Source organism: Cervus canadensis, chromosome 4 (genome assembly GCF_019320065.1).
Source record: "Cervus canadensis isolate Bull #8, Minnesota chromosome 4, ASM1932006v1, whole genome shotgun sequence".
NCBI classification, from domain to species: domain Eukaryota; kingdom Metazoa; phylum Chordata; class Mammalia; order Artiodactyla; family Cervidae; genus Cervus; species Cervus canadensis.
Genome location: NC_057389.1, coordinates 47,589,485 through 47,616,280, shown reverse-complemented (window position 1 = coordinate 47,616,280; position 26,796 = coordinate 47,589,485). Strand labels below are relative to the sequence as shown.

General features: G+C 51.8%; 2 protein-coding genes across 5 annotated transcripts in view; one reads left to right on the top strand and one right to left on the bottom strand.

Moving 5' to 3' along the window:
- HMGXB3 (HMG-box containing 3) overlaps positions 1-22,478 on the top strand; it is a 66,972-nt gene extending 44,494 nt beyond the window's left edge. For 2 of the 3 annotated variants that reach the window (XM_043464982.1, XM_043464981.1), the window contains 7 exons: positions 4,737-4,868; positions 5,776-5,960; positions 10,099-10,318; positions 11,530-11,663; positions 12,418-12,534; positions 14,182-14,391; positions 15,339-16,583. In XM_043464982.1, coding sequence (XP_043320917.1) covers positions 4,737-4,868; positions 5,776-5,960; positions 10,099-10,318; positions 11,530-11,663; positions 12,418-12,534; positions 14,182-14,391; positions 15,339-15,806 — 1,466 coding nt within the window. In that variant the 3' untranslated portion in view covers positions 15,807-16,583. Of the gene's footprint in view, positions 1-4,736; positions 4,869-5,775; positions 5,961-10,098; positions 10,319-11,529; positions 11,664-12,417; positions 12,535-14,181; positions 14,392-15,338; positions 16,584-21,757 lie in introns of those variants that run through there. The other variant, XM_043464980.1, reaches the window with a different exon arrangement.
- The window catches only part of CSF1R (colony stimulating factor 1 receptor), a 32,646-nt gene continuing 22,562 nt past the window's right edge, over positions 16,713-26,796 (bottom strand). Inside the window, exons 11-21 of one of the 2 annotated variants that reach the window (XM_043464983.1) lie at positions 24,378-24,504; positions 24,139-24,243; positions 23,580-23,690; positions 22,734-22,896; positions 20,495-20,586; positions 20,282-20,379; positions 19,530-19,652; positions 19,340-19,451; positions 18,666-18,765; positions 17,707-17,815; positions 16,713-17,616 (exon numbers count right to left, since the gene is read on the bottom strand). In XM_043464983.1, coding sequence (XP_043320918.1) covers positions 17,479-17,616; positions 17,707-17,815; positions 18,666-18,765; positions 19,340-19,451; positions 19,530-19,652; positions 20,282-20,379; positions 20,495-20,586; positions 22,734-22,896; positions 23,580-23,690; positions 24,139-24,243; positions 24,378-24,504 — 1,278 coding nt within the window. In that variant the 3' untranslated portion in view covers positions 16,713-17,478. Of the gene's footprint in view, positions 17,617-17,706; positions 17,816-18,665; positions 18,766-18,886; positions 19,137-19,238; positions 19,452-19,529; positions 19,653-20,281; positions 20,380-20,494; positions 20,587-22,733; positions 22,897-23,579; positions 23,691-24,138; positions 24,244-24,377; positions 24,505-26,796 lie in introns of those variants that run through there. The other variant, XM_043464985.1, reaches the window with a different exon arrangement.

Sequence of the window (26,796 nt, the reverse complement as noted above, 5' to 3'; positions counted from 1 at the left end):
AGAAGCACCCCTGTGGTCTCCTGCCCCTTTCCTTGTATACCCCCCAACAGTGGTCTCTCGTCTCACTGGGAGACCCAGGCTTCTTTGACGTACACAGTCAGTCACCACACTCCAGCCCCTTCAGACTGTCTCCATGCAGCCAACCCCAGTCTTCTTCCCAGATGTGATCTCCAAAGTCCGAGCTTCAGCACGCACCCACTGCCTGCACAGGTGGGTTGGCATCTCAGGCAGGAGAGTGCAGGGAGGCCATACTGACCACCTGTGCAAAGTGTCTCCGATTTGCCTTCCTCACACTGACTGTTGTGCTTTCCCCCTGAGGCGTCTAAGCTCCTCCTGGTTCCAGGCTGGTTTCCCCACCAGTGCTGGGGCTTCACAAGGTGCTGGACAAGGTGCAGGAACCTTTCTTCTCATTTCCCTCCCTGGGGCACAGGTCACATCCTGATTGCCCTCCTTTCCCCCATACCTCCCCACCCCCCTGCCCTTTTGTTCTCCCTGGTCATATGGAGATTTTCTTGCCCTTTTGGAAGTCTCAGATCTTCTGCAGTGTTTAGATGTTCTGTATGAATTGTTCCATCTTTAGATGTATTTTTGATTATTTGTAGGAGGAGGTGAGCTCCATGCCCTACTGTTCCACCATCTTGGTCACTCTCCTCCTGTTGTATTTCTTTGACAGCTGGGAAGATTATATGTTTTCTGTGTTTTTCAGTCTTGTTTCATGAATTTCTTTTGTAAACATTTTCACTCTTTGGGATTGTTTTGTTGATGGAGTTTTTCACCAGTTTATTAGTTATCTTTTAAATTTGATTTTTTTTGGACATGAGAGTTGGGTTTTTGTGTGTGTGGTTTTTTTTTTTTCCCCTTGTTTAAATTTTTATGTGATCAGAACTTGGACCCTCTCATTTGTGGTCTCAGCCTTTGGTATCATGTTTAAAAAGGTCTTCCCCACTCCTCTATACTGTTCATTATTGGGAATCATATGCCAAAATTTGCTTTTGTTCATTTTGTGCACATGTCAAACCACCCTCTTTTATTCATTTTAAATTAGCTGCATTTAAATTCTTCTGGGTCTTTGATCCCAGGATTTGACATAGGGGTGATGTTATTAGCCTTTTTTATATTCCCTGTACATCCCTGGGCTAAAGGATGCTCCTGGCCTTTCCTCATGGTATAACTGTGAGAGGTGGAGGAATGGTAATCCTTTTGGTGATAAGGACTGAATTGGGTGGTAAGGCGATATTTCATTTTTTATTAAAAAGGAAAAAACCCTGATATGTATTTTATTAGTTCTTTTCACATAACAATGTATTGTGGAAAACTTCATGTCACAGCATTTAGACTTACTTTATTCTTAAAGATTTCTTGTTTGTTTGTTTTTAATTTTTATTTTATATTGGAATACAGTTTGCCAATGCAGGAGGCACAGGTTCCATACCTGGGTCTGGAAGGTTGTCTGGAGAAGGAAATGGCAACCCACTCCGGTATTCTTGCCTGGGAAATCCAATGGGCAGAGGAGCCTGGCAGGCTACAGACTATGGGTCGGGAGAGTCAGGCATGGCTCGGCAACTAAACAGCAGCAAATAGGTGATTAAAAATGTTGTGTTAGTTCCGGGTGTATAGCAGCGTGATGCAGTTACTCATATGCATGTATCAGGTCTTCCATTTAGGTTATCATGAATATTGAGCAGAGTTCCCTGTGCTGTCAGTAGGTGCATATTGGTTATCTATTGTATTTTTTCCAAAAATGTGTATTTCTTGGCTGCGTGGAGTCTTACTTGTGGCCTGTGGCGTCTTCATTGTTGTAGGTGGGATCTTTCACCGTGGCGTGTGGGCTCCAGTCGTGGCAGAGTTCAGTGGTTGTGGCATGTGGGCTCTCTGTAGTGTGGCACATGGGCTTAGTTATTACATGCCACGTTGGATCCTAGCTCCCCAACCAGGCATTGAACTCATGGCCCCAGCACTGCAAGGCAGATTCTTAACCACTGGACCACCAGGGAAGTCCCTGGTTATATATTTTAAATATAGTAGTGGGTATCTGTCAATCCAAAATTCCCTCTTTATCCCTCCCCTCACTTCTTTCCTCTTTGGTAATAACCATAAGTTTGTTTTCTAAGTCTCCAAGTCTGTTTCTGTTTTGTATTAATAAGTTCATTTTTAACACTTTTTTTATTCCACATATAAGCAATATCTTGACATTTACCTTTTTTTGTCTGGCTTACTTCACATACATGATAATCTTCAGGTCCATCCATGTTGCTGCAAATGGCATATTTTGGGGTTTTTTGGGGTTTTTTTTGGCCACACTGGTCTTTGTCACTGCACGTGGGCTTTCTCTAGTTGCAGTGAGTGGTGCCACTCTTTGTTGTGCTCAGGCGTCTCCTCGTGGTGGCTTCTCTTGTTGTGGGGCATGGGCTCTGGGGCACGCAAGGTTCGGTAGTTGTGACACGAGGGCTTAGTTGCCCTGTGGCGTGTGGAATCTTCTCAGACCAGAGATTAAACTTGTGTCTCCAGTCTTGACAAGCAAATTCTCACCCACTGGACCACCAAGAAAGTCCTAGTTCATTCTTTTCAATGGCTTAGTAGTATTCCATTGTATATATGTACCACATCTTCTTCATTCATCTGTTGATGTACATTTAGGTTGCTTCCATGTCTTGGCTGTTATAAACAGTGCTGCAGTGAACATTGGAGTGCACGTATCCTTTTGAACCATGGTTTTCTCCAAGTGTATGCCTAGGTATATTGTTGTTGAACTTACATGCAGAGTATATTATGTGAAATGCTGGGTCGGATGAATCACAAGCTGAGATCAAGATTGCTGGGAAAAATAGCAATAATGTCAGATACACAAATGACACCACCCTTATGGCAGAAAGTGAAGAGGAACTAAAGAGCCTCTTCGCTACAACAACAACATGCCTGGGACTGGGACTGCTGGGTCATGTTGTTGTTTAGTTGCTAAGTTGTATCTGACTCTCTCTGCGACCTGCATGAAATGCAGCCACCACAGACTTCTGTGTCCTTCACTGTCTCCCTGAGTTTGCTCAAACTCAAGTCCATTGAGTCAGTGATGCCATCCATCCATCTCATCCTCTGTCACACCCTTCTCCTCCTGCCCTCAATCTTTCCCAGCATCAGGGTCTTTTCTATTGTGTCAACTCTTTGCATCAGGTGGCCAAAGTATTGGAGCTTCAGCTTCAGCATTAGTCCTTCCAGTGAGTATCAGGACTTTAGGATTGACTGGTTTGATCTCCTTGCTGTCCAGGGGACACTCTCAAGAGTCTTCTCTAGCACCACAGTTTGAAAGCTTCAATTCTTCAGCACTCAGCTTTCTCTATAGTCCAACTCTCACATCCATACATGACTACTGGAAAAACCATAGCTTTGACTATAGGAACCTTTGTTGGCAAAGTGATGTGTCTGCTTTTTAATATGCTGTCTAGGTTTGACACTTTTCTCCTAAGGAGCAAGCATCTTTTAATTTTGTGCCTGCCATCACCATCCACAGTGATTCTGGAGCCCACAAAAATGAAATCTGTTGCTGTTTCTACTTTTCCCCATCTATTTGCCATGAAATGATGGACCCAGATGCCATGATCTTTGTTTTTGAATGTTGAGTGCTAAGCCAGCTTTTCACTCTCCTCTTTCACTTTCATCAAGAGGCTCTTTAGTTCCTCTTTGCTTTCTGCCATAAGAGTGGTATCATCTGCATATCTGAGGTTATTGATATTTCTCCCAGCAATCTTGATTCTAGCCTGTGCTTCATCCAGCCCGGCATTTCAGGCTGGGCAGAGTACATACATATGATGCACTCTGCATGTAAGTTAAATAAGCAGGGTGACAATACACAGCCTTGACTGTAGACTGCCAGGCGGCTCTGTCCAGGGGATTTTGTCAGGCAAGAATATTGGAGTGGGTAGCCATTCCCTTCTCTAGGGGATCTTTCCGACCCAGGGATCAAACCTGGGTCTCTAGCGTTGCAGTCAGATTCTTTACTGTCTGAGCCACCAGGGAAGCCCCTCTAGGATCTTACAAGGTCACTACTTTTTCCCTTGGCCCTGATGCACACAGGACCTTGTGTGAGCCCTATAAGAATAGTTTCTGTTACCCCACTCCTATGGAATTCCTGCCATCAATCCCCACTACCTTCAAAGCCAGGTGCTCCTGGGGCTGCTTCTCTCATTGCCAGACCTCCAGGCTGGGGAACCTGACGTGGGGCTCAGTACTTTCCTTCCTGTGGGAGAACCTCTGCGATAGTTATTTTCCAACTTGTGGGTCGACCTGATGGGTTTGGGATTTGATTTTATAGTAGTTGCTCCCCTCTGCCATCTTGTTGTGTCTGCTTTGTCTTTGGATGTTGGATATCTTTTTTGGTAGGTTTCAACATTTCTTTGTTGATGGTTTTTTGGCAGTTAGTTGGGATTTTGGTGTCTTCATAAGAAGAGATGAGCCCACGTCTTCTACTCTGCCATCTTCCACACAATTTTTTTGAGCAACTCCTGCATGCTGCGATGGCTGCTCTGTGGTCTGGGTACAATGGAATCCAGTTAAACAGCTTCCTTCATAGCTGCTTGTAGGTTACCAACTTGCAGGTGACCTCTAGTTTTGCATTATATGAATGTACCGTGGTTTATTTTTTTAATGTTCCCCATTGATGGGCACCTAGTTAGTATCCAGTGTTTTGCCATCATGGATGTTGTTAACAGTGAGTTTCTCTGTTGTCACTTTTTAATCTGCAGGTCTCTTTAATGTGGGAAATAAGCTACTAGTGAGCCTGGACTTGCTGTTTGCAATCCGAAACCAGATCAAGCTGGGGGAGGACCCCAGAGTGTCCGTCAGCACTCTCCTGAAGTCAGTGCAGGAGCAGACAGGTAAAGGTTGGCTTCCTCCCTTTTTCCAAGGTTAGTCCTAGGCTCCCTGGGGATTTTCAGTGATGGAGTTTTGTTGAAAAAATTACCTGGAGGAGAGTCTGATATTTTGAAAAGGAGACATTGGCTTCCTAACACACTCCTCCTTTTGAGTTTTACAAATGCTGAACTAACTTTGGAAAACTTGAGTCTTTCCACGGGTCCAGCAGCCTTCAACACAAGATTGAATGGACTTTATAGAAGCTCATTCTTTGGTCATAGGTAGACTTGGCCTTAGTACATGCTAATCAAGTTCACTCTGAATACACAGCTTCTGGAGATCTTCCCCCATTTCCAAAGCTCACACTGAGACCTAAGCATGGGCACCATACTCTTTATTATTGAAATTATTTTTCCCCTTGCTTCCCTCATTTCTTTCTGTTTACGCTTTTCCATTCATTCCTATAGAATCCAGCCCCCTGTCCCTTCCTTGCTATGAGGTCAGATGGAGTAGAGCCAAGGTCCTAGGGTCTGTGTTTGACTCTGGCCTCTGCTACTTAGTGGCATTGTGGGTTTCAGTAAGTTATTCTTTATATCTCAGTTTTTTAAGTTACACAGTGAAGATAATCACAGCTCTTGGTTCCTAAGGATGTGAGTTAAATGAGAGAATGTGTTCAAAGCTCTCAGCACAGCGTCTGGGTCCCAGTGGGTGCTGGGTACACCCATCAGTACTCTGATGGCAGTTGCCCTTTGAGTTGCTACCTGAACACCTAAAAGCCCAGGTGCTTGACCCTCCGGTGGTTAATAGTCGTAGATGTTCTTAGGAGAGAAGCATTCTTACAGAATTGTTATTCCTCCTGGCCATTGTTCATCCCCGGTGGCCTCCAGATCTTTTTCTGTGAACTTCTCAGAGCTCTTGCTTTCCTTCCAGAGAAGACTCTTACCTCGGAGGAGCTGAGCCAGTTGCAGGAGCTGCTGTGCAATGGCTACTGGGCTTTCGAGTGCCTCACTGTCCGAGACTACAATGACATGATCTGTGGCATCTGTGGAGTGGCCCCCAAAGTGGAAGTTGCCCAGAGGAGTGAAAACAATGTGCTGGCACTAAAGAGTGTGGAGGTAAGTGCCTCTTGGTCACCACGGGTCACTTTTAGATGCCTCCTCACACTGGCAGCCACCTTCCTGCATGAGGTCCCAGGAGCAGATGGCTCTGATTCTTTCCTGAGTAAGGCGAGGAGCCTTTTCCCGCCACTGCCCAGGTTTTCATCTAAGGAAGGCTGGATGGAAATGGGGGCATTTGTTACTTATTCAGCTAATTTATTAAACATGAACTGGTTGCACTTTTTTGGAGAAGGCATTGGCAACCCACTCCAGTACTCTTGCCTAGAAAATACCATGGATGGAGGAGCCTGGTGGGCTGCAGTCCATGGGGTTGCTGAAATTCGGACACAACTTGAGCAACTTCACTTTCACTTTTCACTTTCATGCATTGGTGAAAGAAATGGCAACCTACTTCAGTGTTTCTTGCCTGGAGAATCACAGGGATGGGGGAGCCTGGTGGGCTGCCATCTATGGAGTCACACAGAGTCGGACACGACTGAAGCGACTTAGCAGCAGCAGCAGGTGCACTTTTTAGACATTTGGGAAACGGCAGTTAAACCCATGGAGTTTCGGTGCTTATGGAGCTCACTTTCTGATTTGAGGAAACAGATAGGAAACAAACATTAATAATTGTATATATTATATCGATAATACTATTAATATACATATTCATTAAAAGTAACACAGTAACAATAAGGCACAGTAGGAGATGAGAGCAGTGTGGCAGGAAGAAGGGATTCTTGCTTTATAGAGGGTGGTTGGGGAAGTCCTCTCTGACAGAGGGGCATCAGAATAGCTCTGAAGCCCATGTAGATTTCAGCAGGGGAATTTTCAGGCAGAGGGAGCAGCAGGAGCGGAGTCGGAAGCGGGCTCGCTGGGCGTGGTGGAGGAAGGAGGCCGATGTGGCTGGCTCTTGGTGAGCAGGGGAGAGAGTGGTGGGGTATGTGAGGTTTAAGAGGCTTTGGGTGGCCCAGGCTGCTGTAAGGACTTTTGCTGAGTGAAATGGAGAGCCAGCGAAGGGTTTTGAGAAGGAGTGGCCTGCTCTGCATATATGTATGCATAATTGTGTGTGTGTGTTTTTGGCTGTGCGAGGTCTTTGTTACTGTGCAGGCTGTTTCTCTGGTTGTGGCGGCAGGGGCTGCTCTTCAGTTGTGGTGCAGGAACTTCTCTTGTGGGCTTCCCCGGTGGCTCAGTGGTAAAGAATCTACCTGCAATGCAGGAGACTCGAGAGATGCGGGTTCAGTTCCTGGGTGGAGAAGGAAGTGGCAACCCACTCCAGTATTCTTGCCCAGACAGTCCCACGGACAGAGGAGCCTAGTGGGGTTGCAATGAGTCGGACTTGACTGAGTGACTGAGGACAGGTCACACCTCTTGTTGCAGAGCAGCCTCTGGGGCACGTGAGCTCAGTGGTTGCAGCTCCCGGGCTCGAGAGCACGGGCACCATAGTGTGGCACACGGGCTTAGTTACTCGGCAGCATGTGGAATCTTCCCAGATCATAGATCCAACCTGTCTCCCCTGCGTTGGCAGGCAGGCAAGAGTTTTTACCACCATGCCCACCTAGGGAAGACCTGACTTAGGTTCTTAACTGAAAAATGTCACACAGAGATAACAACAAATTCAAATGGCTTAATATATTAATTTTAACAAATATCCAAGAAATAAGATTCTAGTCATAGAAGAATTGCAAAAGTAGATTTATTTTGGTAAGACATAAGGCCATATAACTGAAAACAAAACCAAACATTTAATATCAGATGAAAATTTGGGCTGATGGTACACATGAATATCGATACCAAAGTCCTGAATAAGATAATAGCAAATCTAATAATTAGTAATGAGTACAAATCTAACAACATGTAAAGTAAACTCATGACTTAAGTTTATCCCAGGAAAGGAGGATTATGTCAACATTAGAAAATATACTAATATAGTTGAATACTTAACAGTTTAGAGGAGAAAACTCATATGATTATTTTACTGGATGTCTTAAAAAGGCTTTCAGTTTTATTCAACACCCATTTGTGATAAAACCTGTTGCAAATTGAGACTGATAGAGAAAATTCTTTAACCTAGTGTTGGGAATTTTTAAAAAAAATCCCACAGATGAATACTTTCCCTATCATCATGCTGAGAGGGCTGGTCTGCCTGCATAGGGTTTGGGATGCCCAGTGAGTATGCTAGTAGTTACAGGGGTGCAGACTCTCCATCTCTGAACTCTCATGTGAGTCTTCACACACTAGATGTGTAACTCACTCCACTGGGGCATGGTTCAGGACCTCTGAAGAAAAGCTCTGGTGTGTTTTGGCCTGACCAGCTGAGTGTATTAGTGATTTAAGGCATATTCCTCTTTTTCTTCTCAATTAAAAAAAAAAGTATGTATACTGATCAAACAGTTCTATCTTTAAGGGGGTGGTGCATAATGAGATGTATGAAAACTGGCATAATACCACTGGAGCCTTCTGAGTGTCCCTTGTGGGTAAAATGAACTGCTTTTGTATTATTATCACGAAAAAGGCTCTTTCCAGACTCATTCAAATCTGCTTGTCTTGTGGAAATGTTAATAGTAATGCAGCTATGATTTATTGAGCATTTTATTGCATATGTCAGGTTCTTACTCTGTACTCAATGCTTTACTTTCTGACTGACTTCTCAACCCGGTGAGATTTTTGTAGATGAAGGGACTGAAGCCCTTCCAAGCTCATCCAGCCGGGAAGGGGTGGTGCTGAGATCTGGCCTTGGTCTCGCTCCTTAACTGTAGAGTCTGAGGTCTTAAGCACAGCCGTATTCACCAGTACCTCCTGGGACCCTGAGCTCCAGTTTTTGAAACACATTTGGTCACAGACTGCTTGACTTTTTGCTCTCCAGAATAGAGAGAAGCCCACCTTCCTGCAAAGCTCACGTGTCCTAGTCCTCCTTGGCACCTGCCCTGTCCTGATCAAAGCTCTTTCCTCGTAGAATGGAGTAGCGCTGCCTTCACTTTCCATATGCATGTCTCTTCTTTTCAGGGTTTCTGGGTGTTTAGAGACTAGGACTTAGTTTTCTCCCTTTTGTGTGTGGGATGAAAAGTTGGATAGTGCATATGAGGAGAATCGGATGGGGGTGTTCTAAAGTCTGTGAACTAAAACAGGAAGGTATAAAACAAATACGCAGTTGTCCATGAGGAGTTTGTAGAGTTGGCCCCTCCCCTCGGGGACTGTGTAGAGGAAAAACATCTGGACCATCTACATGTGGAGCAGTGGTTCTGATTTCGTGGTCATAAGAATTACATTGGACAGCGGTTTGCAAACTTCCTGGTGTGAGGCTTGCTGGTCCCACCCCCAGGATTTTTGATTCAGTGCATGGGGAATGGGCCGAGCATTTGCATTTTCAACAAGTTCCCATGTGGTACTCCTGCCTATGATCCAGGGCTCACACCAAGAACCACTCACCTAGGGACACTTTTAAAAAAGCAAACTTAGGGATTTAGTTCATCCAGGTTGAGATGGAGCCTGGGTATCAGCATTGCTGAGGAACACAAATCTGATGAGGTACTAGGATCAGGGTCTTACTTTGAGGGTCACATCACAGGGCTCACAAGAAGGAGAATTGAATAGCACAAGGTTAGATGTCTACAGTGGATGGTACGTGCTGCACGTAGAGATCACTGCATGTCGGGAGGACCTTCGTGAGCAGGGAGGAAACAACAGGGCCTTGAAAGTGCGCAGAGTGCCGCTAAATTTTACTCTCATGATTCCTGCAAGCCAGGCATAGGGATTAAGGGTTTGGCACTAGATCTTTGTTCACATTCTCCTTCTGTCCCTCACTCTGGTGGTCTGGTCTTACCTCAGGCCCCCTCTGGCTTGTATAGTAGTAGTTAATTAGCCAGTGTCTGGCACATGACAGGCTGTGGTAGCTGACCTCTCCTGGTGAGGCAGTGAAAATGACGGGAATAAAGACAGAGATGCAGAAGGAACTTAGGTCTTGGGGAATACAGTGATGTGGGAGGGAGCAGTGAGGCGAGGCACTGAGATGTTAAATTTGGGGGTATCCCAGCAGGACATAGCTCTCAATCTCCCTCCCCCTACTCAGCCTGTGTTGAGACGGTAGGCTGTTACGTGTTATGTTGCTGATGTTCTGTGACTCGTGTGTTTTGATTGTTTCTGTTTGACCTTTTAGTTCACCTGGCCTGACTTCCTGGCATCTAGTGAGGTCAATGTGGAGGACTTCTGGGCCACAATGGAGACAGAGGTGATTGAGCAGGTGGCCTTCCCCGCCAGCATCCCCATCACCAGGTTTGACGCCTCCGTCATTGCCCCCTTCTTCCCACCACTCATGAGAGGAGCTGTGGTCGTCAACACCGAGAAAGACAAGAGCCTGGACATGCAGCCAGTACCTGGTGAGGCCACCTGCTGGTGACTGGGGTCAGGGCACGGTCCTGTGGAGTCTGGAACATTGTTTGTAGCCAGACAACATGAGTGGTAAAGAGGGGGCCAAGGCCACCCAGAGAGCTTTCTGGAAAGATAGTGACAACCTGTGACAAAATCCCCTGGAGAGTCAGAGTTTTGAAGAGCTGTCAGCCACGTTGTCTAGGACTGACCCACAGAACTTGTCAGGCTTCTGGCATGCCCTGCACTGAACAGTGGGAACCCTGTGAAAAACGCTGGGGACAGGGCTCCAGTCCAGAGATTCTCACAGACAGATGTGGGGGAGGCAGGCTTGCTCAGCAGGTCTTTCAGGCGGTTTTGCAGGTGCTCTGTGCTTATATGTTGAGAAGCCCTCAGGTGCTCCTTTGAGAATGTTGGTTTCCGACAACCTGAGTTTGATTCCTAGCTGTGCCACTTAGTAGCCATGTGGCCTCTGCCACATCTCTTCATTGCCCTATTCTCTGTTGTGTTGTTTACAGAGGGGCATGATACTGCTCCCCACCACCTAAGTTGTTGTGATGGTTAAGTGAGCTGTTAGCTGAAGTTCTTGTTTAACTGCAACTCACAGGGAGCAGTAGGTTCTACATTGTTACCCAGTGTGCTCCTCATTTAAGTAGCACATGTGTATGTGTCTGTAAGTAACAACTTTCATAAAACCGTCCTTTTCCTTAACAAATGCTGTTTTATTTCATTTTTAAAATCCTGGCTGCTGCTGCTGCTAAGTCACTTCAGTCGTGTCCGACTCTGCTATGGCCTGCTAAATTGATTTTATAAGTAAGGCCCCCACATAGTTCTGTTGATCAGCAGGTTCAGGAATGTAGCATATCAAGAGTATTTTTAAAATGAGAGCTGCTGTGGTGTGGTAAGCATCTGCGATCATGGTTTTGAAAAACCTTAAAAGGTTAAAAGCCAACCCGTTTTGGGGGCTCTCTGCACCAGTGCTCTGCTGGATATCTCCCCTAGATCTTCAGAAGCAGAAGGCCAGTTGCGAGACCTCGTGTGTCTGTAGAACACCCTGAGGCCTGCCTTGAGTTCCCCTCTCTCAGCCGCCAGGCTTTGCTTGGGGCAGAGCCTGCTCGACTGTGGACTGGGCCCCCCGCTTGTCCATCCGCACGTGTGAGGGACTTCCTAGGGTGTTTGGTGGCTGCGGCAGCGCCTCCCATCAGCTGGTCATCTCTTGCAGGCAACGGCAGTGCCTTGGTGCGGCTGCTCCAGGAGGGCGCGTGTAAGCTTGAGGAGATCGGCTCCTACAGCAAGGAGGAGCTGCAGTGCCTGCTGAGGCAGTGTGGCATCCCCTTTGGGGCAGAAGACTCCAAGGTGGGTCTCAGGGCGGTGCTGGGGACGGGGACTTTCTGGTGGGCAATTTTTCTGGCCAAGGATACAAATCCCTGTGACTGGGTACTTGTTTGGGGCAGAGGGTGCTGGCGGGCAGGGGAGCCTGGGAGATAGCCAGCAGCCAGGTCAGGCCTTACATGTGAGGCCTTTGCATCCAGGCAGTTCCTCTGTTGAAGGTAGTGGGTCCATACTCGGGTTCAAGAATCCAGGCTCTCCCGCTGACTGTGTGTGACCTTGGATAAACTGAGCCTCATTTTCCTCATTTGCAAAGTGACAACAACCAAAATACCAGCCTCATGATGTTTGCAGTGTCTGGTTATCACCTCTCTAGGCTCTTAGAAAAGAAGTGCTGTAGCATTCATAGAGTGAGTATGCGTGTATGCATATTGTACCCATATATTATGTATTTCACACTTAAAAATCCTATGTGCTAAGTTCAGATCCAAATGTTGGCTCCTCTTTGATCCCTTCTCTGCCCTGTTAAAAGTAGTAGGAGAACCCAGGCCTCAGAGCCTGGCAGCTTGAGCAGTGTGGCTGTCTCTGTGACCTGGTCCTTTCAGGGCCTCGGTGTTCCTATCAGTACCTTTAGGTACAGGACGTTGGGCTGGTGAGGCTTCAAGGCCTGCTCTGGCCTTACCAGTTGATTCATTCGCCCTGAGCGAGCATTAGTTGCTGTGGACCAATCCTGGCCCCTGAGCGTTTACCACCATTTAACCAAGCTGCTCCTTCTGCTTAGGAGCAGCTCTGCTTCTCCTTGTTGGCCCTCTACGAATCTGTTCAGAATGGAGCCAGAGCTCGACAGCCCCCACCTCATCTCACAGGGGGCAAAGTCTACAAGGTGTGCCCCCACCAGGTAAGAGGATGACGAGGAACTCGGAGTGAATGTCAGTTTACCCACACAGAGGATCTCATCCCGGAGCTGGCACTTAGGTCGCTGGGCCGCTGTGGTCATCACCAGAGAGTAGTAAACGCCTTTTTGTGTGCTGGCCTCTGCATCAGTGGTGGAGAGTACGAGGGTGAGCAGCAAAGACATCACTCCTCCTCAGTGCTGTCATATTGAGAAATAAAGTCACCATGGCTGTGGCAACAGCTGGTAAAGAATCTGCCTGCAATGTGGGAGACCTGGGTTCAATCCCTCGGTTGGGAAGATCCCCTGGAGAAGGGAAAGGCTACCCACTCCAGTATTCTGGCCTAGAGAATCCCATGGACTATACAGTCCATGGGGTTGCAAAGAGTTGGACACGACTCAGCAACTTTTTCATGGCTCGTGGCAACGGCTCTGCAGGAACTAGACAAGGATCAGAGATAGAAAGCAGCCGAGAGGAGCCTGCTGCCCAGCGGGGCAGCCAGAGGAGGCCGAGAGCCCCATGTGAGCTGGGGAAGGGGTGTGACCACTGTCCTGAGAGGGGAGCCTAGTGAGCGGAGGAGGGAGGTGGGAGGAGTCTCTGGAAGCCAGATCATGTAGCACTTTGTGGGCCAGAGGAACAGTTTGGATTTTCTTCCAAGAGTGGTGAGGGGCCCTTTGGATGGTTTGAATGGGAAATGGTCTGATTTGGGTTCTCAGAAGATCACTCCTTAGGTCTGTAGAGAGTGTGCCTAGGGTATGTGGCTGCCAGGATAGCTCTGGGAAGGTTGTGCCCTATATGACAGTCATCCCGAACCAAGGAGATGCCAGGATAGGAAGCCTCCTGAAAAAGTAAGTGCTAAATGGGGAAGACAGCTTCACAAAGCCTTCAGTTCAGAGTGGGCAGGGGACTGGCTACCAAAAGGGAGTCAGGTCATCAGCCCTTTTTTATAACCCCTGACAAGTCAGAGCCTTCTCTGAGCATCGTGTTATGTGACTGGCATCCAGCTCACGAGGAGGACTCAGAGGGGTGTGAGCGCTATAGATTTTGGGGCTGTGAGAGGGCAGCAATAGTACCTGGAGGCAATAGCCAGCACTGCTGTGGAGGAGGGAGGTAGAGGCAGAATTGGACACGGTGGACAGAAAGTAGATACAGAGCTGCCCTGCAGTAGCCTGGCATTTGGGGAATCCTGCTTGGGGAGGTGTAGCCTTCACCAGAGGTTCCCATCTGGACGGCTCCCTCAGGGCCTGGTAGGGGGCTGCTTGCAATACAGGTGTTCAGACTCCACCCCCAGAGGCTGATTCTGTGGATTCAGAGGGAGACTTTGGCTTCTAACCATCTCAGAGCTGCAGGCACCAAGCAGCTTGGGAACCATCGGGCTAGATGGGGTTTAGGGGTGCGATGTTGAGGGGGGTTTGGAGCCAGTGCCTTGGGGAGGTGGGGGGTGTGTTTCAGCCTCATTTGAGGCTTGGGTGCTCTTCTCCTATGTGGGAGTGAACTGGCGACTTCACTTGGGGACAGGAGCAGGAGGCTCCTGTAGGATAGCAGGACTTCAGGCATGAAACCCGATTGTTCACCATCCTAGGAGGAAGTGAGTGGACCCATCTCTGCAGATTGCCTTGCTCACCCTGTGCTATACCCTCCGTCTCCACCAGGTGGTCTGCGGCTCCAAGTATCTTGTGCGGGGCGAGAGTGCCCTCGACCACGTGGATCTGCTTGTCTCTTCCCGCCATTGGCCTCCTGTGTACGTGGTTGACATGGCCACACCCGTGGCCCTGTGTGCTGACCTCTGCTATCCGGAGCTGACCAACCAGATGTGGGGGAGGAATCAGGGCTGTTTCTCTAGCCCCACGGAGCCACCAGTGGTACGTTCCCTTCTGAGAAACTGGGATCCCACGAGGCTGACCGTGTCTTACTCCCTGGTTCTTTGGGCAGGTCTTCTGTGACCCATCCAGCATCTTTTTTTCTCTCCACCAGTGTTTTGTCTCAGTACACTGGAACCAGCATTTATGCCACAAATCTCTACTGACCTTGTGTGTGAGGCCATAGCATGTCATTTAGTGTACCCAGGGTGAAAACACAGGTATTGTGGGGGTCAAAGGGATTATCTTGCAGATGAGCCTAGAAGATTGCCACCTTGGAAGACACTGTGCACTAACATACTATAGGCCCAGAGCAGCCCTACTTTGGCTTTGCCTGAATCTGCTGCCTGGCGTTCCTTGTGTTGTGATCTAGAGGCACAGTGGCTTAGAAAATGCTGACCTTATCAACCTCTTTCCTCTAATTAAAAGGGGAAAGTAAGGCCATGAAGGGGAAATGGACTGGTTGAGAGTCCCACAGCAGATTAATAGCAGAGCTCTGGCCTCTGTGTCTTAGTGCATTGTCTCAAGCTTGGGTTCTTAGCACAGGCACATGCCCTTTGCTGGAAGAGACATTAGACTGGTAGGAGGAAGGGGACATCGTTGTCATCACTTGCCTTTTTCTTATTATTCCCTGGGCATTGCTCACCCTGTGAGTTTGTGAGGGGCATTGCAGGACATCAGAGCCTCTGGGGGAACCTTCCCTGCAGCCCTGGGCAGAATTGATGAGACACGGACAGAGTAAGAGCAGTTCCGGTAATCCCGAGTCTGCTCTGGGTGGTGGCCACTGTTACTGTCCCCTGCATCACACGAGGCCCAGGGTAGGAGGAACGGGGGATTACCCTGGAAGATGTGCCTGCCCTGTGGCAATGGAGGATTGAAACAGAGCTGACTGAGCCGGTTTTCACGCCATCCTTCACACAGCTTGGACTTCCCTCTCATCTCCCTTCTAGAGTGTGTCCTGCCCAGAACTCCTGGACCAGCATTATACAGTGGACATGACAGAGGCCGAGCACTCTGTCCAGCACCCGGTCACCAAGACTGCCGCACGGCGCATCGTCCATGCAGGCACACAGCCCAGTCCTGGTGACCCTAGTGCTGGACACCACTCCCTGGCCCTGTGTCCTGAGTTGGCACCCTATGCAGCCATCCTGGCCTCCTTTGCAGACAGCAAACCAAACAGCGTCCGCCAGCGGCCCATTGCCTTTGACAATGCCACTCACTATTACCTCTACAACCGCCTCATGGACTTCCTCACCAGCCGCGAGATCGTCAACCGGCAGATCCACGACATTGTGCAGAGCTGCCAGCCTGGTGAGGTGGTCATCCGTGACACCCTATACCGCCTTGGGGTTGCTCAGATCAAGACGGAGGCGGAGGAGGACGGTGAGGAAGAGGACGGGGCCACGGCCACAGAGTAAGCACGTCTCAAGCCATAGCAAGGCCCTTGCCCGAGGCACATCCATCCAGGGACCAGCCTCTGAGGCTGGGACTGACCAAAGAGCTTCCATTTCCTGAGCTCGGTGGAGCCTGGGGTCCTTGGCTCTCAGCCTTCCAGAGGTCGGGAGAGGCACCGGGACGCTCCTTACTAGACCCAGAGGTACACTTCAATGGGTGGCACTATGTGTCCACTAGAGTGACAGGGAGGCTGAGAGAAGTTGGGGAGACTGCTGCTTCCCCGGGGCGCCTGCGGGTCGGGGTGGAGGCCCTGGCTGGGCCGGGGATGCCGTTTCCCTCCCCCGCAGCCTGTTGCCTTTGCCTCGGGGCCTTCCTTAGCTCTGAGGGTCTTTATAGGCATGCATCTCTCTCCTGTTCTTCTGCACCCACATCTGGGGGCAGCTGAGCGGGTGGAAGGGGGCAAGCCACTGCTCCCTTCCAGGACTCTCCTCTGCCTCAAGCTGTGAGGACCCCTCCTGGCCACTGCTGCTGCAGCTTCCTTCCTCCCCTAAAGAGGAAGTGGCCCGTGAGCATGGCATGACCTGGCGGCAGCAGGAAAACTCCCTTCTGTGAAGGGGAAGCAGACTGGGTCGTAAGGAAACAGCGGGACTGGCTCAAGTGCCCATGGTTTGCCTAGGGCACGGGAACTGGCCGTGTTACTTAATTTATTGAGAGGAGTGGGATAGATGGCTTTTCCCCCCCTCTCTCTTCCCCTGACCAGAATAAAGTTTATTAAATTATATGGTTTGGGTGCAACAAGAGTCAGTTCCAGTCTCATTGTGTGGGGTAGAGTGTGGTTGGGCCTCAGAGGTGCTGGGGAGGGTCACTCACCATGGAAGGACGGAGGCAGTCCCAGGGAGTCCGTGGGGCACAGAGACACAGAGGCCGGCTGTGTTAATGGGGTTAGTTTAATGCTGACAGGGACATTCCACAGTGTGACTGTTAGTTATGATGAGTCAACCTGGAGCAGGTGCTGCTTGCTTGGTGTGGCCAGCCACACAGGTCCCCTGCCTCCCACCTCAGTATGGTGGGGGCCAAACAGAACACTCCAAGCTTTTAGCTGCCACCTGGCTCATTGCAGCAGTACCAGACCCAGGGCGGGGTGGGGCTGTGGAGAGACGGCTTAGAGGCAGAGGGGGACAGTTAGGTTCTTCCAGAGGAGCCAGCTTGCTCCCAGGGCCTGAGCACAGTCCTAAGCATCTGTCTGCTCTCATCGAGCCACTCAGTGGCTGTCCCTTCCATTCTGCCAAAGCCCAGGGAACCTTGGTTTCCTCTTGGGAACTTCAGTCACCAAATCAGTCCATTTCCCTTGAAACAGGAGGGATGGATGGGAGGCAGTTCCCAGAAGTGGGAACAGGTTAAGAGTGAGCTGGGTGTTCTCCCAGTTGGCATAGTGAAGCTGAGGCCACAGCTTTGAGAACTGGTAGGGTGGGGTGGGGCTCAGCCCCAGTCCCCAACTGGCAGTGATGGCCCAGGCCCTGGGAGTGGGGTTCTCACCAACCTATAGAGGTCCCGTTCCTGAGTTTCAGAGCTGGGCCGGGCTGTTGAGGGAAAAGACGGAGGGCAGAGTCTGTATGTTCTTCCCGTGGTGCCCCATCCATGGAGGAGGTGCGAGCTTGGAGGCGGGGAGGGCAGTACTTCCCTGTGGTCCCCTCCTCAGCAGAACTGGTAGTTGTTGGGTTGCAGCAGGGGCTGGGCGATGTCACCCTGCTCGCAGCAGGTCAGGTGCTCGCTGGAGCTCTCCTCCTCTGGCTCACTGCTGCTGCCGCCGCTGCTCGGCAAATTGCTATAATCCTGGGTGCAGAGAGGCCAGGGAACGGTCAGTCCCGAAGGCTCAGGCTCAGCTTTAACCAAGCCGCCCACCATGAGCCAGACCCCACTCACCCGCTCTCTCCTGTCTGCCTGAACCTGCTCCTGGAGGAGGGAGCAGATCTGCTGGAAGGTGGGTCTGCACGTTGGCTCCAGGGCCCAGCAGGCCTGCATGATGCTGTATCTGAGACGGGAGAGGAAGCAGCCGCTTATGGGCCTGGGAGTCATCATGTACGTGTGCACACACGTACGTACACACACATACACACTCCTGCCTGGCAGAGGTCCTGAAACCGAGTCAGAAGTGAGCTTAGCACAAGACCAGTGTGAACTCTTTGGTGTGCTTTATCTAATATTTCCGGTAACCCTGGGAAAGGGGGCTTTTTGTCAGAATGGACCTGAAAATTAAGAAAAGCTCAGGGATGCTACTTTGCCCAAGCTCTTGGCACAAAGGGGCACCGTTGCTGCCTGCAGGTAGGTTTAAGCGGCTGCTTGGTGGTAGTACTAAAGTGGGTGAGGAGCTGGTTAGCGGGCTGCGTGCATCCACCTTGGCAGGGAGCCCCTGGGTGGCGCAGGGAGCAGCTGTGGGGAGACAGTGGCTGGAGAAAGACGCAGTGGGCGAGACGGGCCAGCAGGCCTGCGGAAGGGCTGTGGTGAGGGCAGGGAGCCAGTGAGGAGCTTGTGGTGGGCCGGCTGTCGGGAGGCGGTTACGAGAGTGCAGTGGCTGGTGGCTGTGTTGAGCAAGAGGCCGGCCGCCAGGACAGAAGCAAAGAGAAGAGCCTTCTTGGGCTCATAATAGCAGAGTCCAGATGAAACATTCATCATCCGTCTTGGGGCCAGCCCCTGTTAAGATCCCTCTTTGAGAATGTCCTCCATGCTACCTGGAAAACCCGTGGAAACCCTAAATTTGCTAAAAGGGGTCTGCATTAGTCCACTGTGGACAAGAGGAAACCTGGCCCTAGAACACTGGACTGGAAAGATGGGCCACACACCTTTCCATTCACTTCCACCAAACCCCGGGGTGCTTCACTTACATGTTCTTTGGGGCAAATGCGGGCTGAGCCATTTGGTATCCGTCCTTCACCAGCTTATAGAACTTGCTGTTCACCAGGATGCCAGGGTAGGGGTTGAGCCCTGCAAAAGGTAAGATCACGATGCTCAGTGCCCGCCGTCCCCTTCCCCCTTGCAGCTTGGCGGGGCTGGGTGTCGGGTCCCAGCTGGACGTGGTAGTCGAACAGCAGCTCCCCTTAACAAGCGCTTACTACGGGCCAGGCGCTGCCAAAGGTGTCCTGCTAATTATAGACTTCGAGGATGTAGAAAACCTTTGCTCAGGTCTCATTACACCCGCGGAATTCCAGCACAGGCTTTGGTCGGTGGAGGAGCACATGGACGGGCTGAGCTCAGGTACTTGTCTTAGTGCCCCAGAAACGGGCGCTGGGTCTTCAGGGACATGCACGTCTCAGACAAGGGGAAATAGCATGCAAGGAAACAGCCTGGAGGGAGTGCTGTCAGGGTAGAGGGGCTCAGCCCACGTTGGAGCCGCGACACTTCGTTTTAAGATGCTTCCCCCGCCCCTGCGCCCTCGGCAGCCCTTGCTCTGCGCTGACCTCCAGGCATCCTGGGCCAGCATCCTCCAGGAGGTGCAGGTGCCATGGGTCACCAAGCACCAGCCAGCCCCACGCTGAGCCTGACCGGGCCAGCGGCTCACCGAGTGAGAAGATCTCCCAGAGCAGGATGCCATAGGACCACACGTCGCTCTGAACGGTGTAGACGCAGTCGAAGATGCTCTCTGGCGCCATCCACTTCACGGGCAGGCGAGCCTGGCAGAGCAGACCCCGGTCACCTTGGGCCCAGGTCACCACCCCTCCCCTGCCTGGCCCAGCCCTCCCAGCACTCACGTTGCCCTTAACGATGTAGTTGGAGTCATTCATGATGTCCCGAGCCAGACCGAAGTCCCCAATCTTGGCCACGTGGCCGCTGGTCAGCAGCACGTTTCTGGCCGCCACGTCCCGATGGATGCACTGAGGGAAGGCGCTGAGGGTCAGTCTTGGCCCCTCCCTGCCTGAGCCCAGGGTTCAGGAGGAGCAGCCAGGGCCCCAGAGGGCTTGGGGGATGAGGCAGTGGCCATCATTTCTGGTCCCATACCCTGGCTCCAGGCCCTGCCTTCTACCATGACCCAAGTCTGAGAAAATGTCATGTGGTCAGACAGGCAGTGTTGAGAAACCGCCATGACTGGCCGTCTGGCTGAGAGCATCAGGAGCCGCCTCAGAAGCTCGGTGGTCTGCATGGGCCTGGAAACAGCTCTGGAGCTGCTAACAGGACCAGCGGCCGCCACCCTCAGGGCTGGCCCTCCCCTAAGTATCTGCACACATCGTAACCCTGTCTTACCCTCATGCCATCCTGCGATTGCATCTGTCTTTATAGGTGTAGAAACCTAGGCTTGGAGAAGTTCAGCGGTTGCTCAAAGCCACACAGCAAGTGGCGGAGCCAGCATTCGAGCTCTAGACACCCCAGTCTGTGCTGTGGGGAGCATGGCCCCCTTCACAAACTCCATTTTCTTCCCCGTGTCCTCACCCATCTAGCCTCACGGGTTCAGCTGCCCCCGCCCCCCGGGGTGACCACACAGAGGGACCTGTTTTCTGAGACTTACATTCTTGGAAGCAAGGAACGCCATGCCCTGGGCCACCTGGCTCGAGAAGTGGAGCAGGTCACGCAGCTCCAGCGGCCGCCCGTCCTCCTTGTCCAGGTCTGGGGTCGGGAGAGGCATCAGGGCAGCCCCGCTGACTGCCGCCCCCGGCCCCCGGCCCCACCTCGAACCCAGCAGCCCCTCTCCTCTCCCTCAGCCCTGGGTACCTCCTCGCACCTTGCTCAGAGAATGAGTCATTTGACGAAGAAGTGGACACAGGTCTCATCTCCACGTAGGTGTCGACACCCTGGCTGGAGAAGCCGCTGTCCCTGCAGAGGAGAGGGGCCCATCATTCCCACTGCCCAGCTCAGGCCTCGCCCAGCCACTTAGCAGAGAGGAAGGAACCTGAGTCAACTTGGACTTCAGTTTCTGAACCACCCTCTCTTGAGTGATCAGTGACTCGTGCTTGGCCATCCAGCAAGGGCGCTTACAGCCTATTGCATCTTCAACAGCTCTGCCTGTTAGAAGTTTCTCCACTGTTCCTAATGCTAGTCTGCCCTGGGGCTGTTCCTCTTCCTAGTCCTCACTCTGCCCTCAAAAAGCGTCTGTCTCATCCTTGGAACGCCCCAGGGGGGATTTGAGCTTACGCCAGGGCCCCTTCTTTGAGTCCACTTGTCTGCACTGTGCCTCTCCCTTCTGGCTTCACCCTGGGAAGCTCCAGATACTCAGACCGCACCCCCTCCCCCAAGACTAAAGACTTTGGAAACTAGGGACAAAACTTAGTCATTCCCACTCACCAGTTTCTCTAGGCAATTCTGGTGTGCAGCCAGAGTGGAGGCCTGATCTAGAGCTGCTTAAACTAATTCATGTGCATGTGAATCACCTGGAGAATCTTATTTGAATGCAGATTCTGACTCTGCACGTCTGGAGGTGCCTGAGATGGTACATGCCTAACAGCTCTCAGAAGACTATGAGCTTGTGCTTTGGGTAGCTGTTAAGGTCCAGATAGGCTTCCCTGGTGGCTCAGACAGTAAAGCGTCTGCCTGTAATGCAGAAGACCTGGGTTCAATCCCTGGGTCGGGAAGATCCCCTGGAGAAGGAAATGGCAACCCACTCCAGTACTCTTGCCTGGAAAATTCCATGGACAGAGGAGCCTGGTAGGTTATGGTCCATGGGGTTGCAGAGTCGGACATGACTGAGTGACACTTTTTCCACTTTCTAAGATTGTGAAACACCACTGCTTCTAATATTCCAACCAGATAGGAGCCTGGACCTCTCACCTACTGCCCCCTTCTGTGACAGAGATGTGTACTGTGATGATGTCCTTACTCTAGTGTTCCTAGGAAAACAATCCAGTGTTTTATTTGTAGTCTGACCATCGAAAAACCATCCTCTCTCTTGGTCTGGAAACTATACTATAAGCAAGATTGGGTCACATGCCATTTGCCCTTGAAATCATGAATATGGAAGCTAACACTTGATTTCTGTTCTCATTTCAAGTTGATCTGCCCTGAGTTCCCAGCATGCTGAGGCCCAGTATGAGCCACCCTCTCCAAAGGGTGTCAGAGACTCCGAAGAGGAAGCAGATCCTGCCAGCCCCCGTGCTTGAGGTCACTGGATAGAGTGACATGGTCTCCTTCCCCTTCTGCCTTCCCAGACCGGGTAGCTGACAGTGGTAGGATAGGAGCCCAGTGTATACCCTTCTGATCCTGCTGCAGCTCGCAGCAGCCTGGCCCCGAGGCCTCACAGGCCCTGAGTCCAACACTGGACTCAGGTGAGCACTGGGCAAGGAGGCAGCAGCAGGGTCCAACCAGGCCCCGCCTCTGCCTCTGCCTCGTGTATGACACAAAGCCGGCCACTTCCTCTCTGTGGTTCCCCATGTGGCTCTGTCCATCTGCCTCTGTGTGGCTTCCAGGAATCACAGCATTACCGAGAGAGCAGAAAGACTGAGAGGTTCTGCCTGGATGGCTTGTTGGGGAAACTGAGGCCCAAGTGGACCAAGGACCTGGCCACAGCTATGCTGTTTTGCCCCCTGTCATCCAACAAGGAACAGGTTCTATCCCACTTCCCCATGGCTGCTCAAAATTGGGATGGGTGCCCTCCAGGCCTCATAGCACATGCTATGGGAGAAATAGGGCCATTATCCCCAAGACTTGCCTGTCTTTAGCTAGGGCCCCGAATGGATCTTATACACACAATAAAATGATCCATTAACGCCTGACTCCACCAGACTGTGAGCTGCCTATCTGTGCCCGTTATACTCTCAGAATATTTGAGTAGGGGCTCAAATATTCCTTGGGTGATGGGAATAAGTAGGAAACAAACTAAAGTGCCCACATAATACAGGTAGCTACTCCCCACAGCACGAACGGGAAGGTGAAGACCACACAGCCACCCAACCCTGAGCTGACTTTGGGAACAGACATGGGGCCCCACCTCCCAGTCCTGGCCTTCCTGGCCTTTGCCAGGATACTACCTGCGGATGTATTTCTTTTCCAAGTGGATGTTCTTGTAGCCAGTGCTTGCCTCGGGGTCCTGGCCTGGACTCAGGCTGGGTCCCAGCATGGCCTCAGCCTTCCTTCGCAGAAAGTTGAGCAGGTCACCATAGCAACAGTACTCAGTGATGACCAGGACAGGGCCTAGAGCAGCCAAGAGAGTGGGGTCAGTGCGCCCTTTATCCACCACCCCACCTGGACAAGGATGTGGGGAAAGGGCAATAAGAACCTGGATTGTGACTCTGAAGCCCCGGATTCTAATCCTGCCTGACTGTAAGCAGCCCTCCATGCTTTCTGGGCCTTGGTGACCACATCTGTCTAGAGCAGAGGGACCCCCAAAAAACTAGCTGAAGAATTCTTTCTTCCAAGGAAAACTAAGGCAGTTCCATATTAAGTCATAGCTGCTGTAGGAGAATAGGATGGGGCAGACTGAATCCCAGTGGTTCCTGGGACACTTCAATGGGCCTGCGGTGAGTGCCCAGCCTCTTTGAGTGGGGCTTAAAGTTAGATTTGGAGGGCTTCACTAGACCCACAGCATCAGACTCCCTGGAGCAGGGTCTGAAGATCTGCATTCTTTGCTCCTTTTCCAGGTGACTGATGTCCACGCATGTCTGAGAGCCACTGGTCAGAGCTCCCAGAACTGCCTGTCATCCACAAGCAGCTTCTGACCAGTCCAGGCGTCTGGCCTTAGGAATTCAAGGGGTGCCCAGACAGGATCCTACCTTCACTTTGTGGGAATGGGAAGGGGAAGATGGATGGAGTGAGGCCACCCCGGGGCCCTCAGATGCCCAAGACCGTGGCCCCGCATGCCTGCCAGGGCCCCTCACCTCCATGGGTACAGGCTCCCAGGAGGTTGACTATGTTCTCGTGCTGGCCCAGGTGGCTCATGATCTTCAGCTCTGACATGAGGGCTTCCTTCTCGTCAGCGTGCGCCGTGGCTGGGAGGTGGGGCCACAGAGAGAGGACAGGACGTGGAGAGCCACACACAGGAGGCACCGGGGAGCAAAGCAGGGGGCACCCAGAGCGCCCAAGATCATCAGAAGCCAAGAGAGGCAGAATAGATGAGGACATACAGATGGGAGTTGGGAGAGAGAGGAGAGGTGGTCCGTCACTGAACTGGTTTGGGTGGCAGGCCAAGCTGTGGCCAAGCCAGACCCCAGGGTGGCCTCTCATCCCAGCCCCTTTGGGGTTCAGTCAGAAGCCCTTCCACACCCAGGAGTAAGAGGGAGCCTGGCGCTCACAAAGAAAACAGTGGCTTCAGCCCTGATCCCAGGCTCTGACAGGCTGAAAATGCGGGCAATGCCCCGTGACCACAGGACAGACCATCCTGGTGGTGTCTACTACCTCCTACCCGCTCCCCCACCCCAGAGCCCCTCCTGCACTCACACTTCAGCATCTTCACGGCCACCTTCAGGACAGCGTCTTCCTTGCCCAGACCAAAAGCCGTGGCCTCTACCACCTTCCCAAAGGCGCCAGCTCCGAGGGTCTTACCTGCCACACACACACACAGCCTCCTCAGGTCCTGGGGTGCCAGAGGGGCCTCTCTCTAAGGGCCCACAGGCTCCCCGCCACCCATGCCGGCCCTGTGACAGGAGGGCATGGTGGGTGCAGAGACCCCAGCTCACCAAACTGCAGGTTGTTCCGGGGGAACTCCCACTTCTCATTGTAGGGCAGCTGGCTGGGGTCGATGAAGGTGTAGCTGTTGCCTTCATAACTCTCGATGATCTTCCAGCGTACCTGGTACTTGGGCTTCTGTTGGGGGGAGGGTTGGGGAAGGAGGGGAAGGGTCAGCCGGGTCTGCCAGGTGGGTCTGGGACATCATCCCGACCCAGGAGGACAGGGGCTGGGCGGTCCCACTGCACAGTGGGAGGAGGTGGGTGTGGCCTGCGATTTGGTGAGAGGGGCCGTGTCACCCCATGCCCATGGCACCGAGAGCCCAGTCCCTGTCAGCTTGGCCTTACCAAGGGACCATCCATTCTCCAAGCCTCGGTTTCCTTAACTGTATATTGAAAGACTTAGGACCATGTCTGAGGGTCTTGACAACTCTGATAATTTGGTAATTCCTGAGCTAGGAGGGAGAGTGAAACTATAGGTCCATTCACACGTCCACCCTCCCATCCAAGTATCAGCTGTTTTACTTTCACTTGTGGTGAGAAACATATAACAAAACTCCCCAAATCAACCATTTCTCAGTATACTATTTGGTGGTGGTATGTACATTCACACTGTTGTGCAACCAATCTCCAGAACTCTTTTCATCTTGAAAAACTGAAATTCTGTGCTCACTAAACAACAGCTCCCTGTTCCCACCTCCCACTTATGCATTTGACCATCCCAGGGACCTGATTTAATTGGAATCATGCAGAATCTGTCCTTGTATGACTGTCTCGTCTCACTCAGCATGATGTTTTCAAGGTTCACCTATGTGGTTTCCTATATCAATATTGCCTCCCCTTTTAAGGCTGAGTATTACTCCCATCTAAATATCCCACTGAGCACCTATTTGTTTCAGGCATCAATGATTCAGAGTTGAACAGAACAAGGTTCCTGTCCCCTGGAGTTTGCATTCTAGTGGTTAAGATAGGCATTCCACTCAAATAAATACATATAAAGGACTACAAATACAATGGAAGACAAGTCAGGAAGGGCCCCCTGGGAGGTGAGAGGGTGCTGGCCAGGGGAGCGGCGGGGGAACAGAGGTGTGGATGTGGCAAAGGTCCTGGAGAGGCCGAGGGACTGGAGGTGCCATGTGGCTGGAGGCGAGCAGGCACAGTTCTGAAGGCAGGAAAGTCTTGAGGGCTGCCAGTCACTGAGTGAATTCTCTCAGTGCCAGGAGAAACCCCCTAGGCTTGATGCAGGCGAGTGATGCATCGGACTTTACAAAGTTAAAGGACAGACGGAGAGAGACCCCGTGCACACAGCAGCGAGCAGCTGGCGCACCCACTCAGGCTCTCCATGCAGCTCCAGCCAGCCGGCCGGTGGCAGAGCCTGAAGAGCGGGGAGTGGCTGCCGCTCTCTTTCCTGCCCAGGGTGGCAGCTGCATGGGGGCATGATGCCAGAGGGTGCCCACGAGAAGTGCTGATGGAAGACAGAGTTTAGGTGGAAAGTGGAAGCTGGAGTGGGGCGGTGGAGAACACCGAGGCCTCGGATCAGCAGTCCAACTCTCTTTCCGGTCACTCGTGGGGCATGGAGGCCAGCTGGGCTGTGTTTAGCAGCTGGGATCCTCCATGGGGCACCCCCCTCGAGGTGGGGGGAGCTCAAGTGGGTGCTGGGAGGAGCGTGGCCTGTGACTGAAGTCTCCCAGGTTAAGAAAAAAGACTCCAGGTAGCCATCAGGAAGAACATAAGGAAGAACTTCCAGGTTCTGATTCCTAACAAGAGACTATGGGTAAATGTCAGGACAGCCATGTTAGAGTTATAACAGACAGTCTGAAATGGGACAGGAAGATTTCCTGAGTGTCAACGGATTCAAACCCTGCCTGTGGCTGCCTTTCCAACCCAAAGGACAGAGACAGTACCAGGAAGTATTCCTTTTCCTCTCCTGGCCACTTCTATCTCCAGGAGCCACTGCGGTGAGGGCTATCTTTTCCTCCTCGCCACTTCTCCTTCCTCTGGCCCTGCAGCTGGGCCTGAGTCAGCCCCCTCCCCACTTCACCCCGAGCCGGGCAGGGGAGAGTGGGGAAGGGGAGGGTGATCAAGGCAAGCGAGGTTGCCCGGCTGGAACTTCAGCCTCTGAATCCCAGACCTGATCACTGGAGGAGGACACCACTCTCTCCCGCCTGTCTCAGCCGCCCCCACCCCTCTTCTTGGGAGGCGGCCTCCAGTTCTGCCCAGCCCTCCGCCACGCCTACACGTGGCTCTTCCTGGGAGCTCCTGCCCAGAGGGGCCTCTCCTCTGGGTGGCCTCGGAATAGAATGCTGTCAGTGCGTGCCTGCAGAGCACTTCCTGTGAGTGGGCACTGGGCTCCACACTCAACGTGCGTCATCTCACTTATTCCTTGTAACGGGCCCAGGCCACTTCCCCTTGCCGACCGAGGTGGGCATGG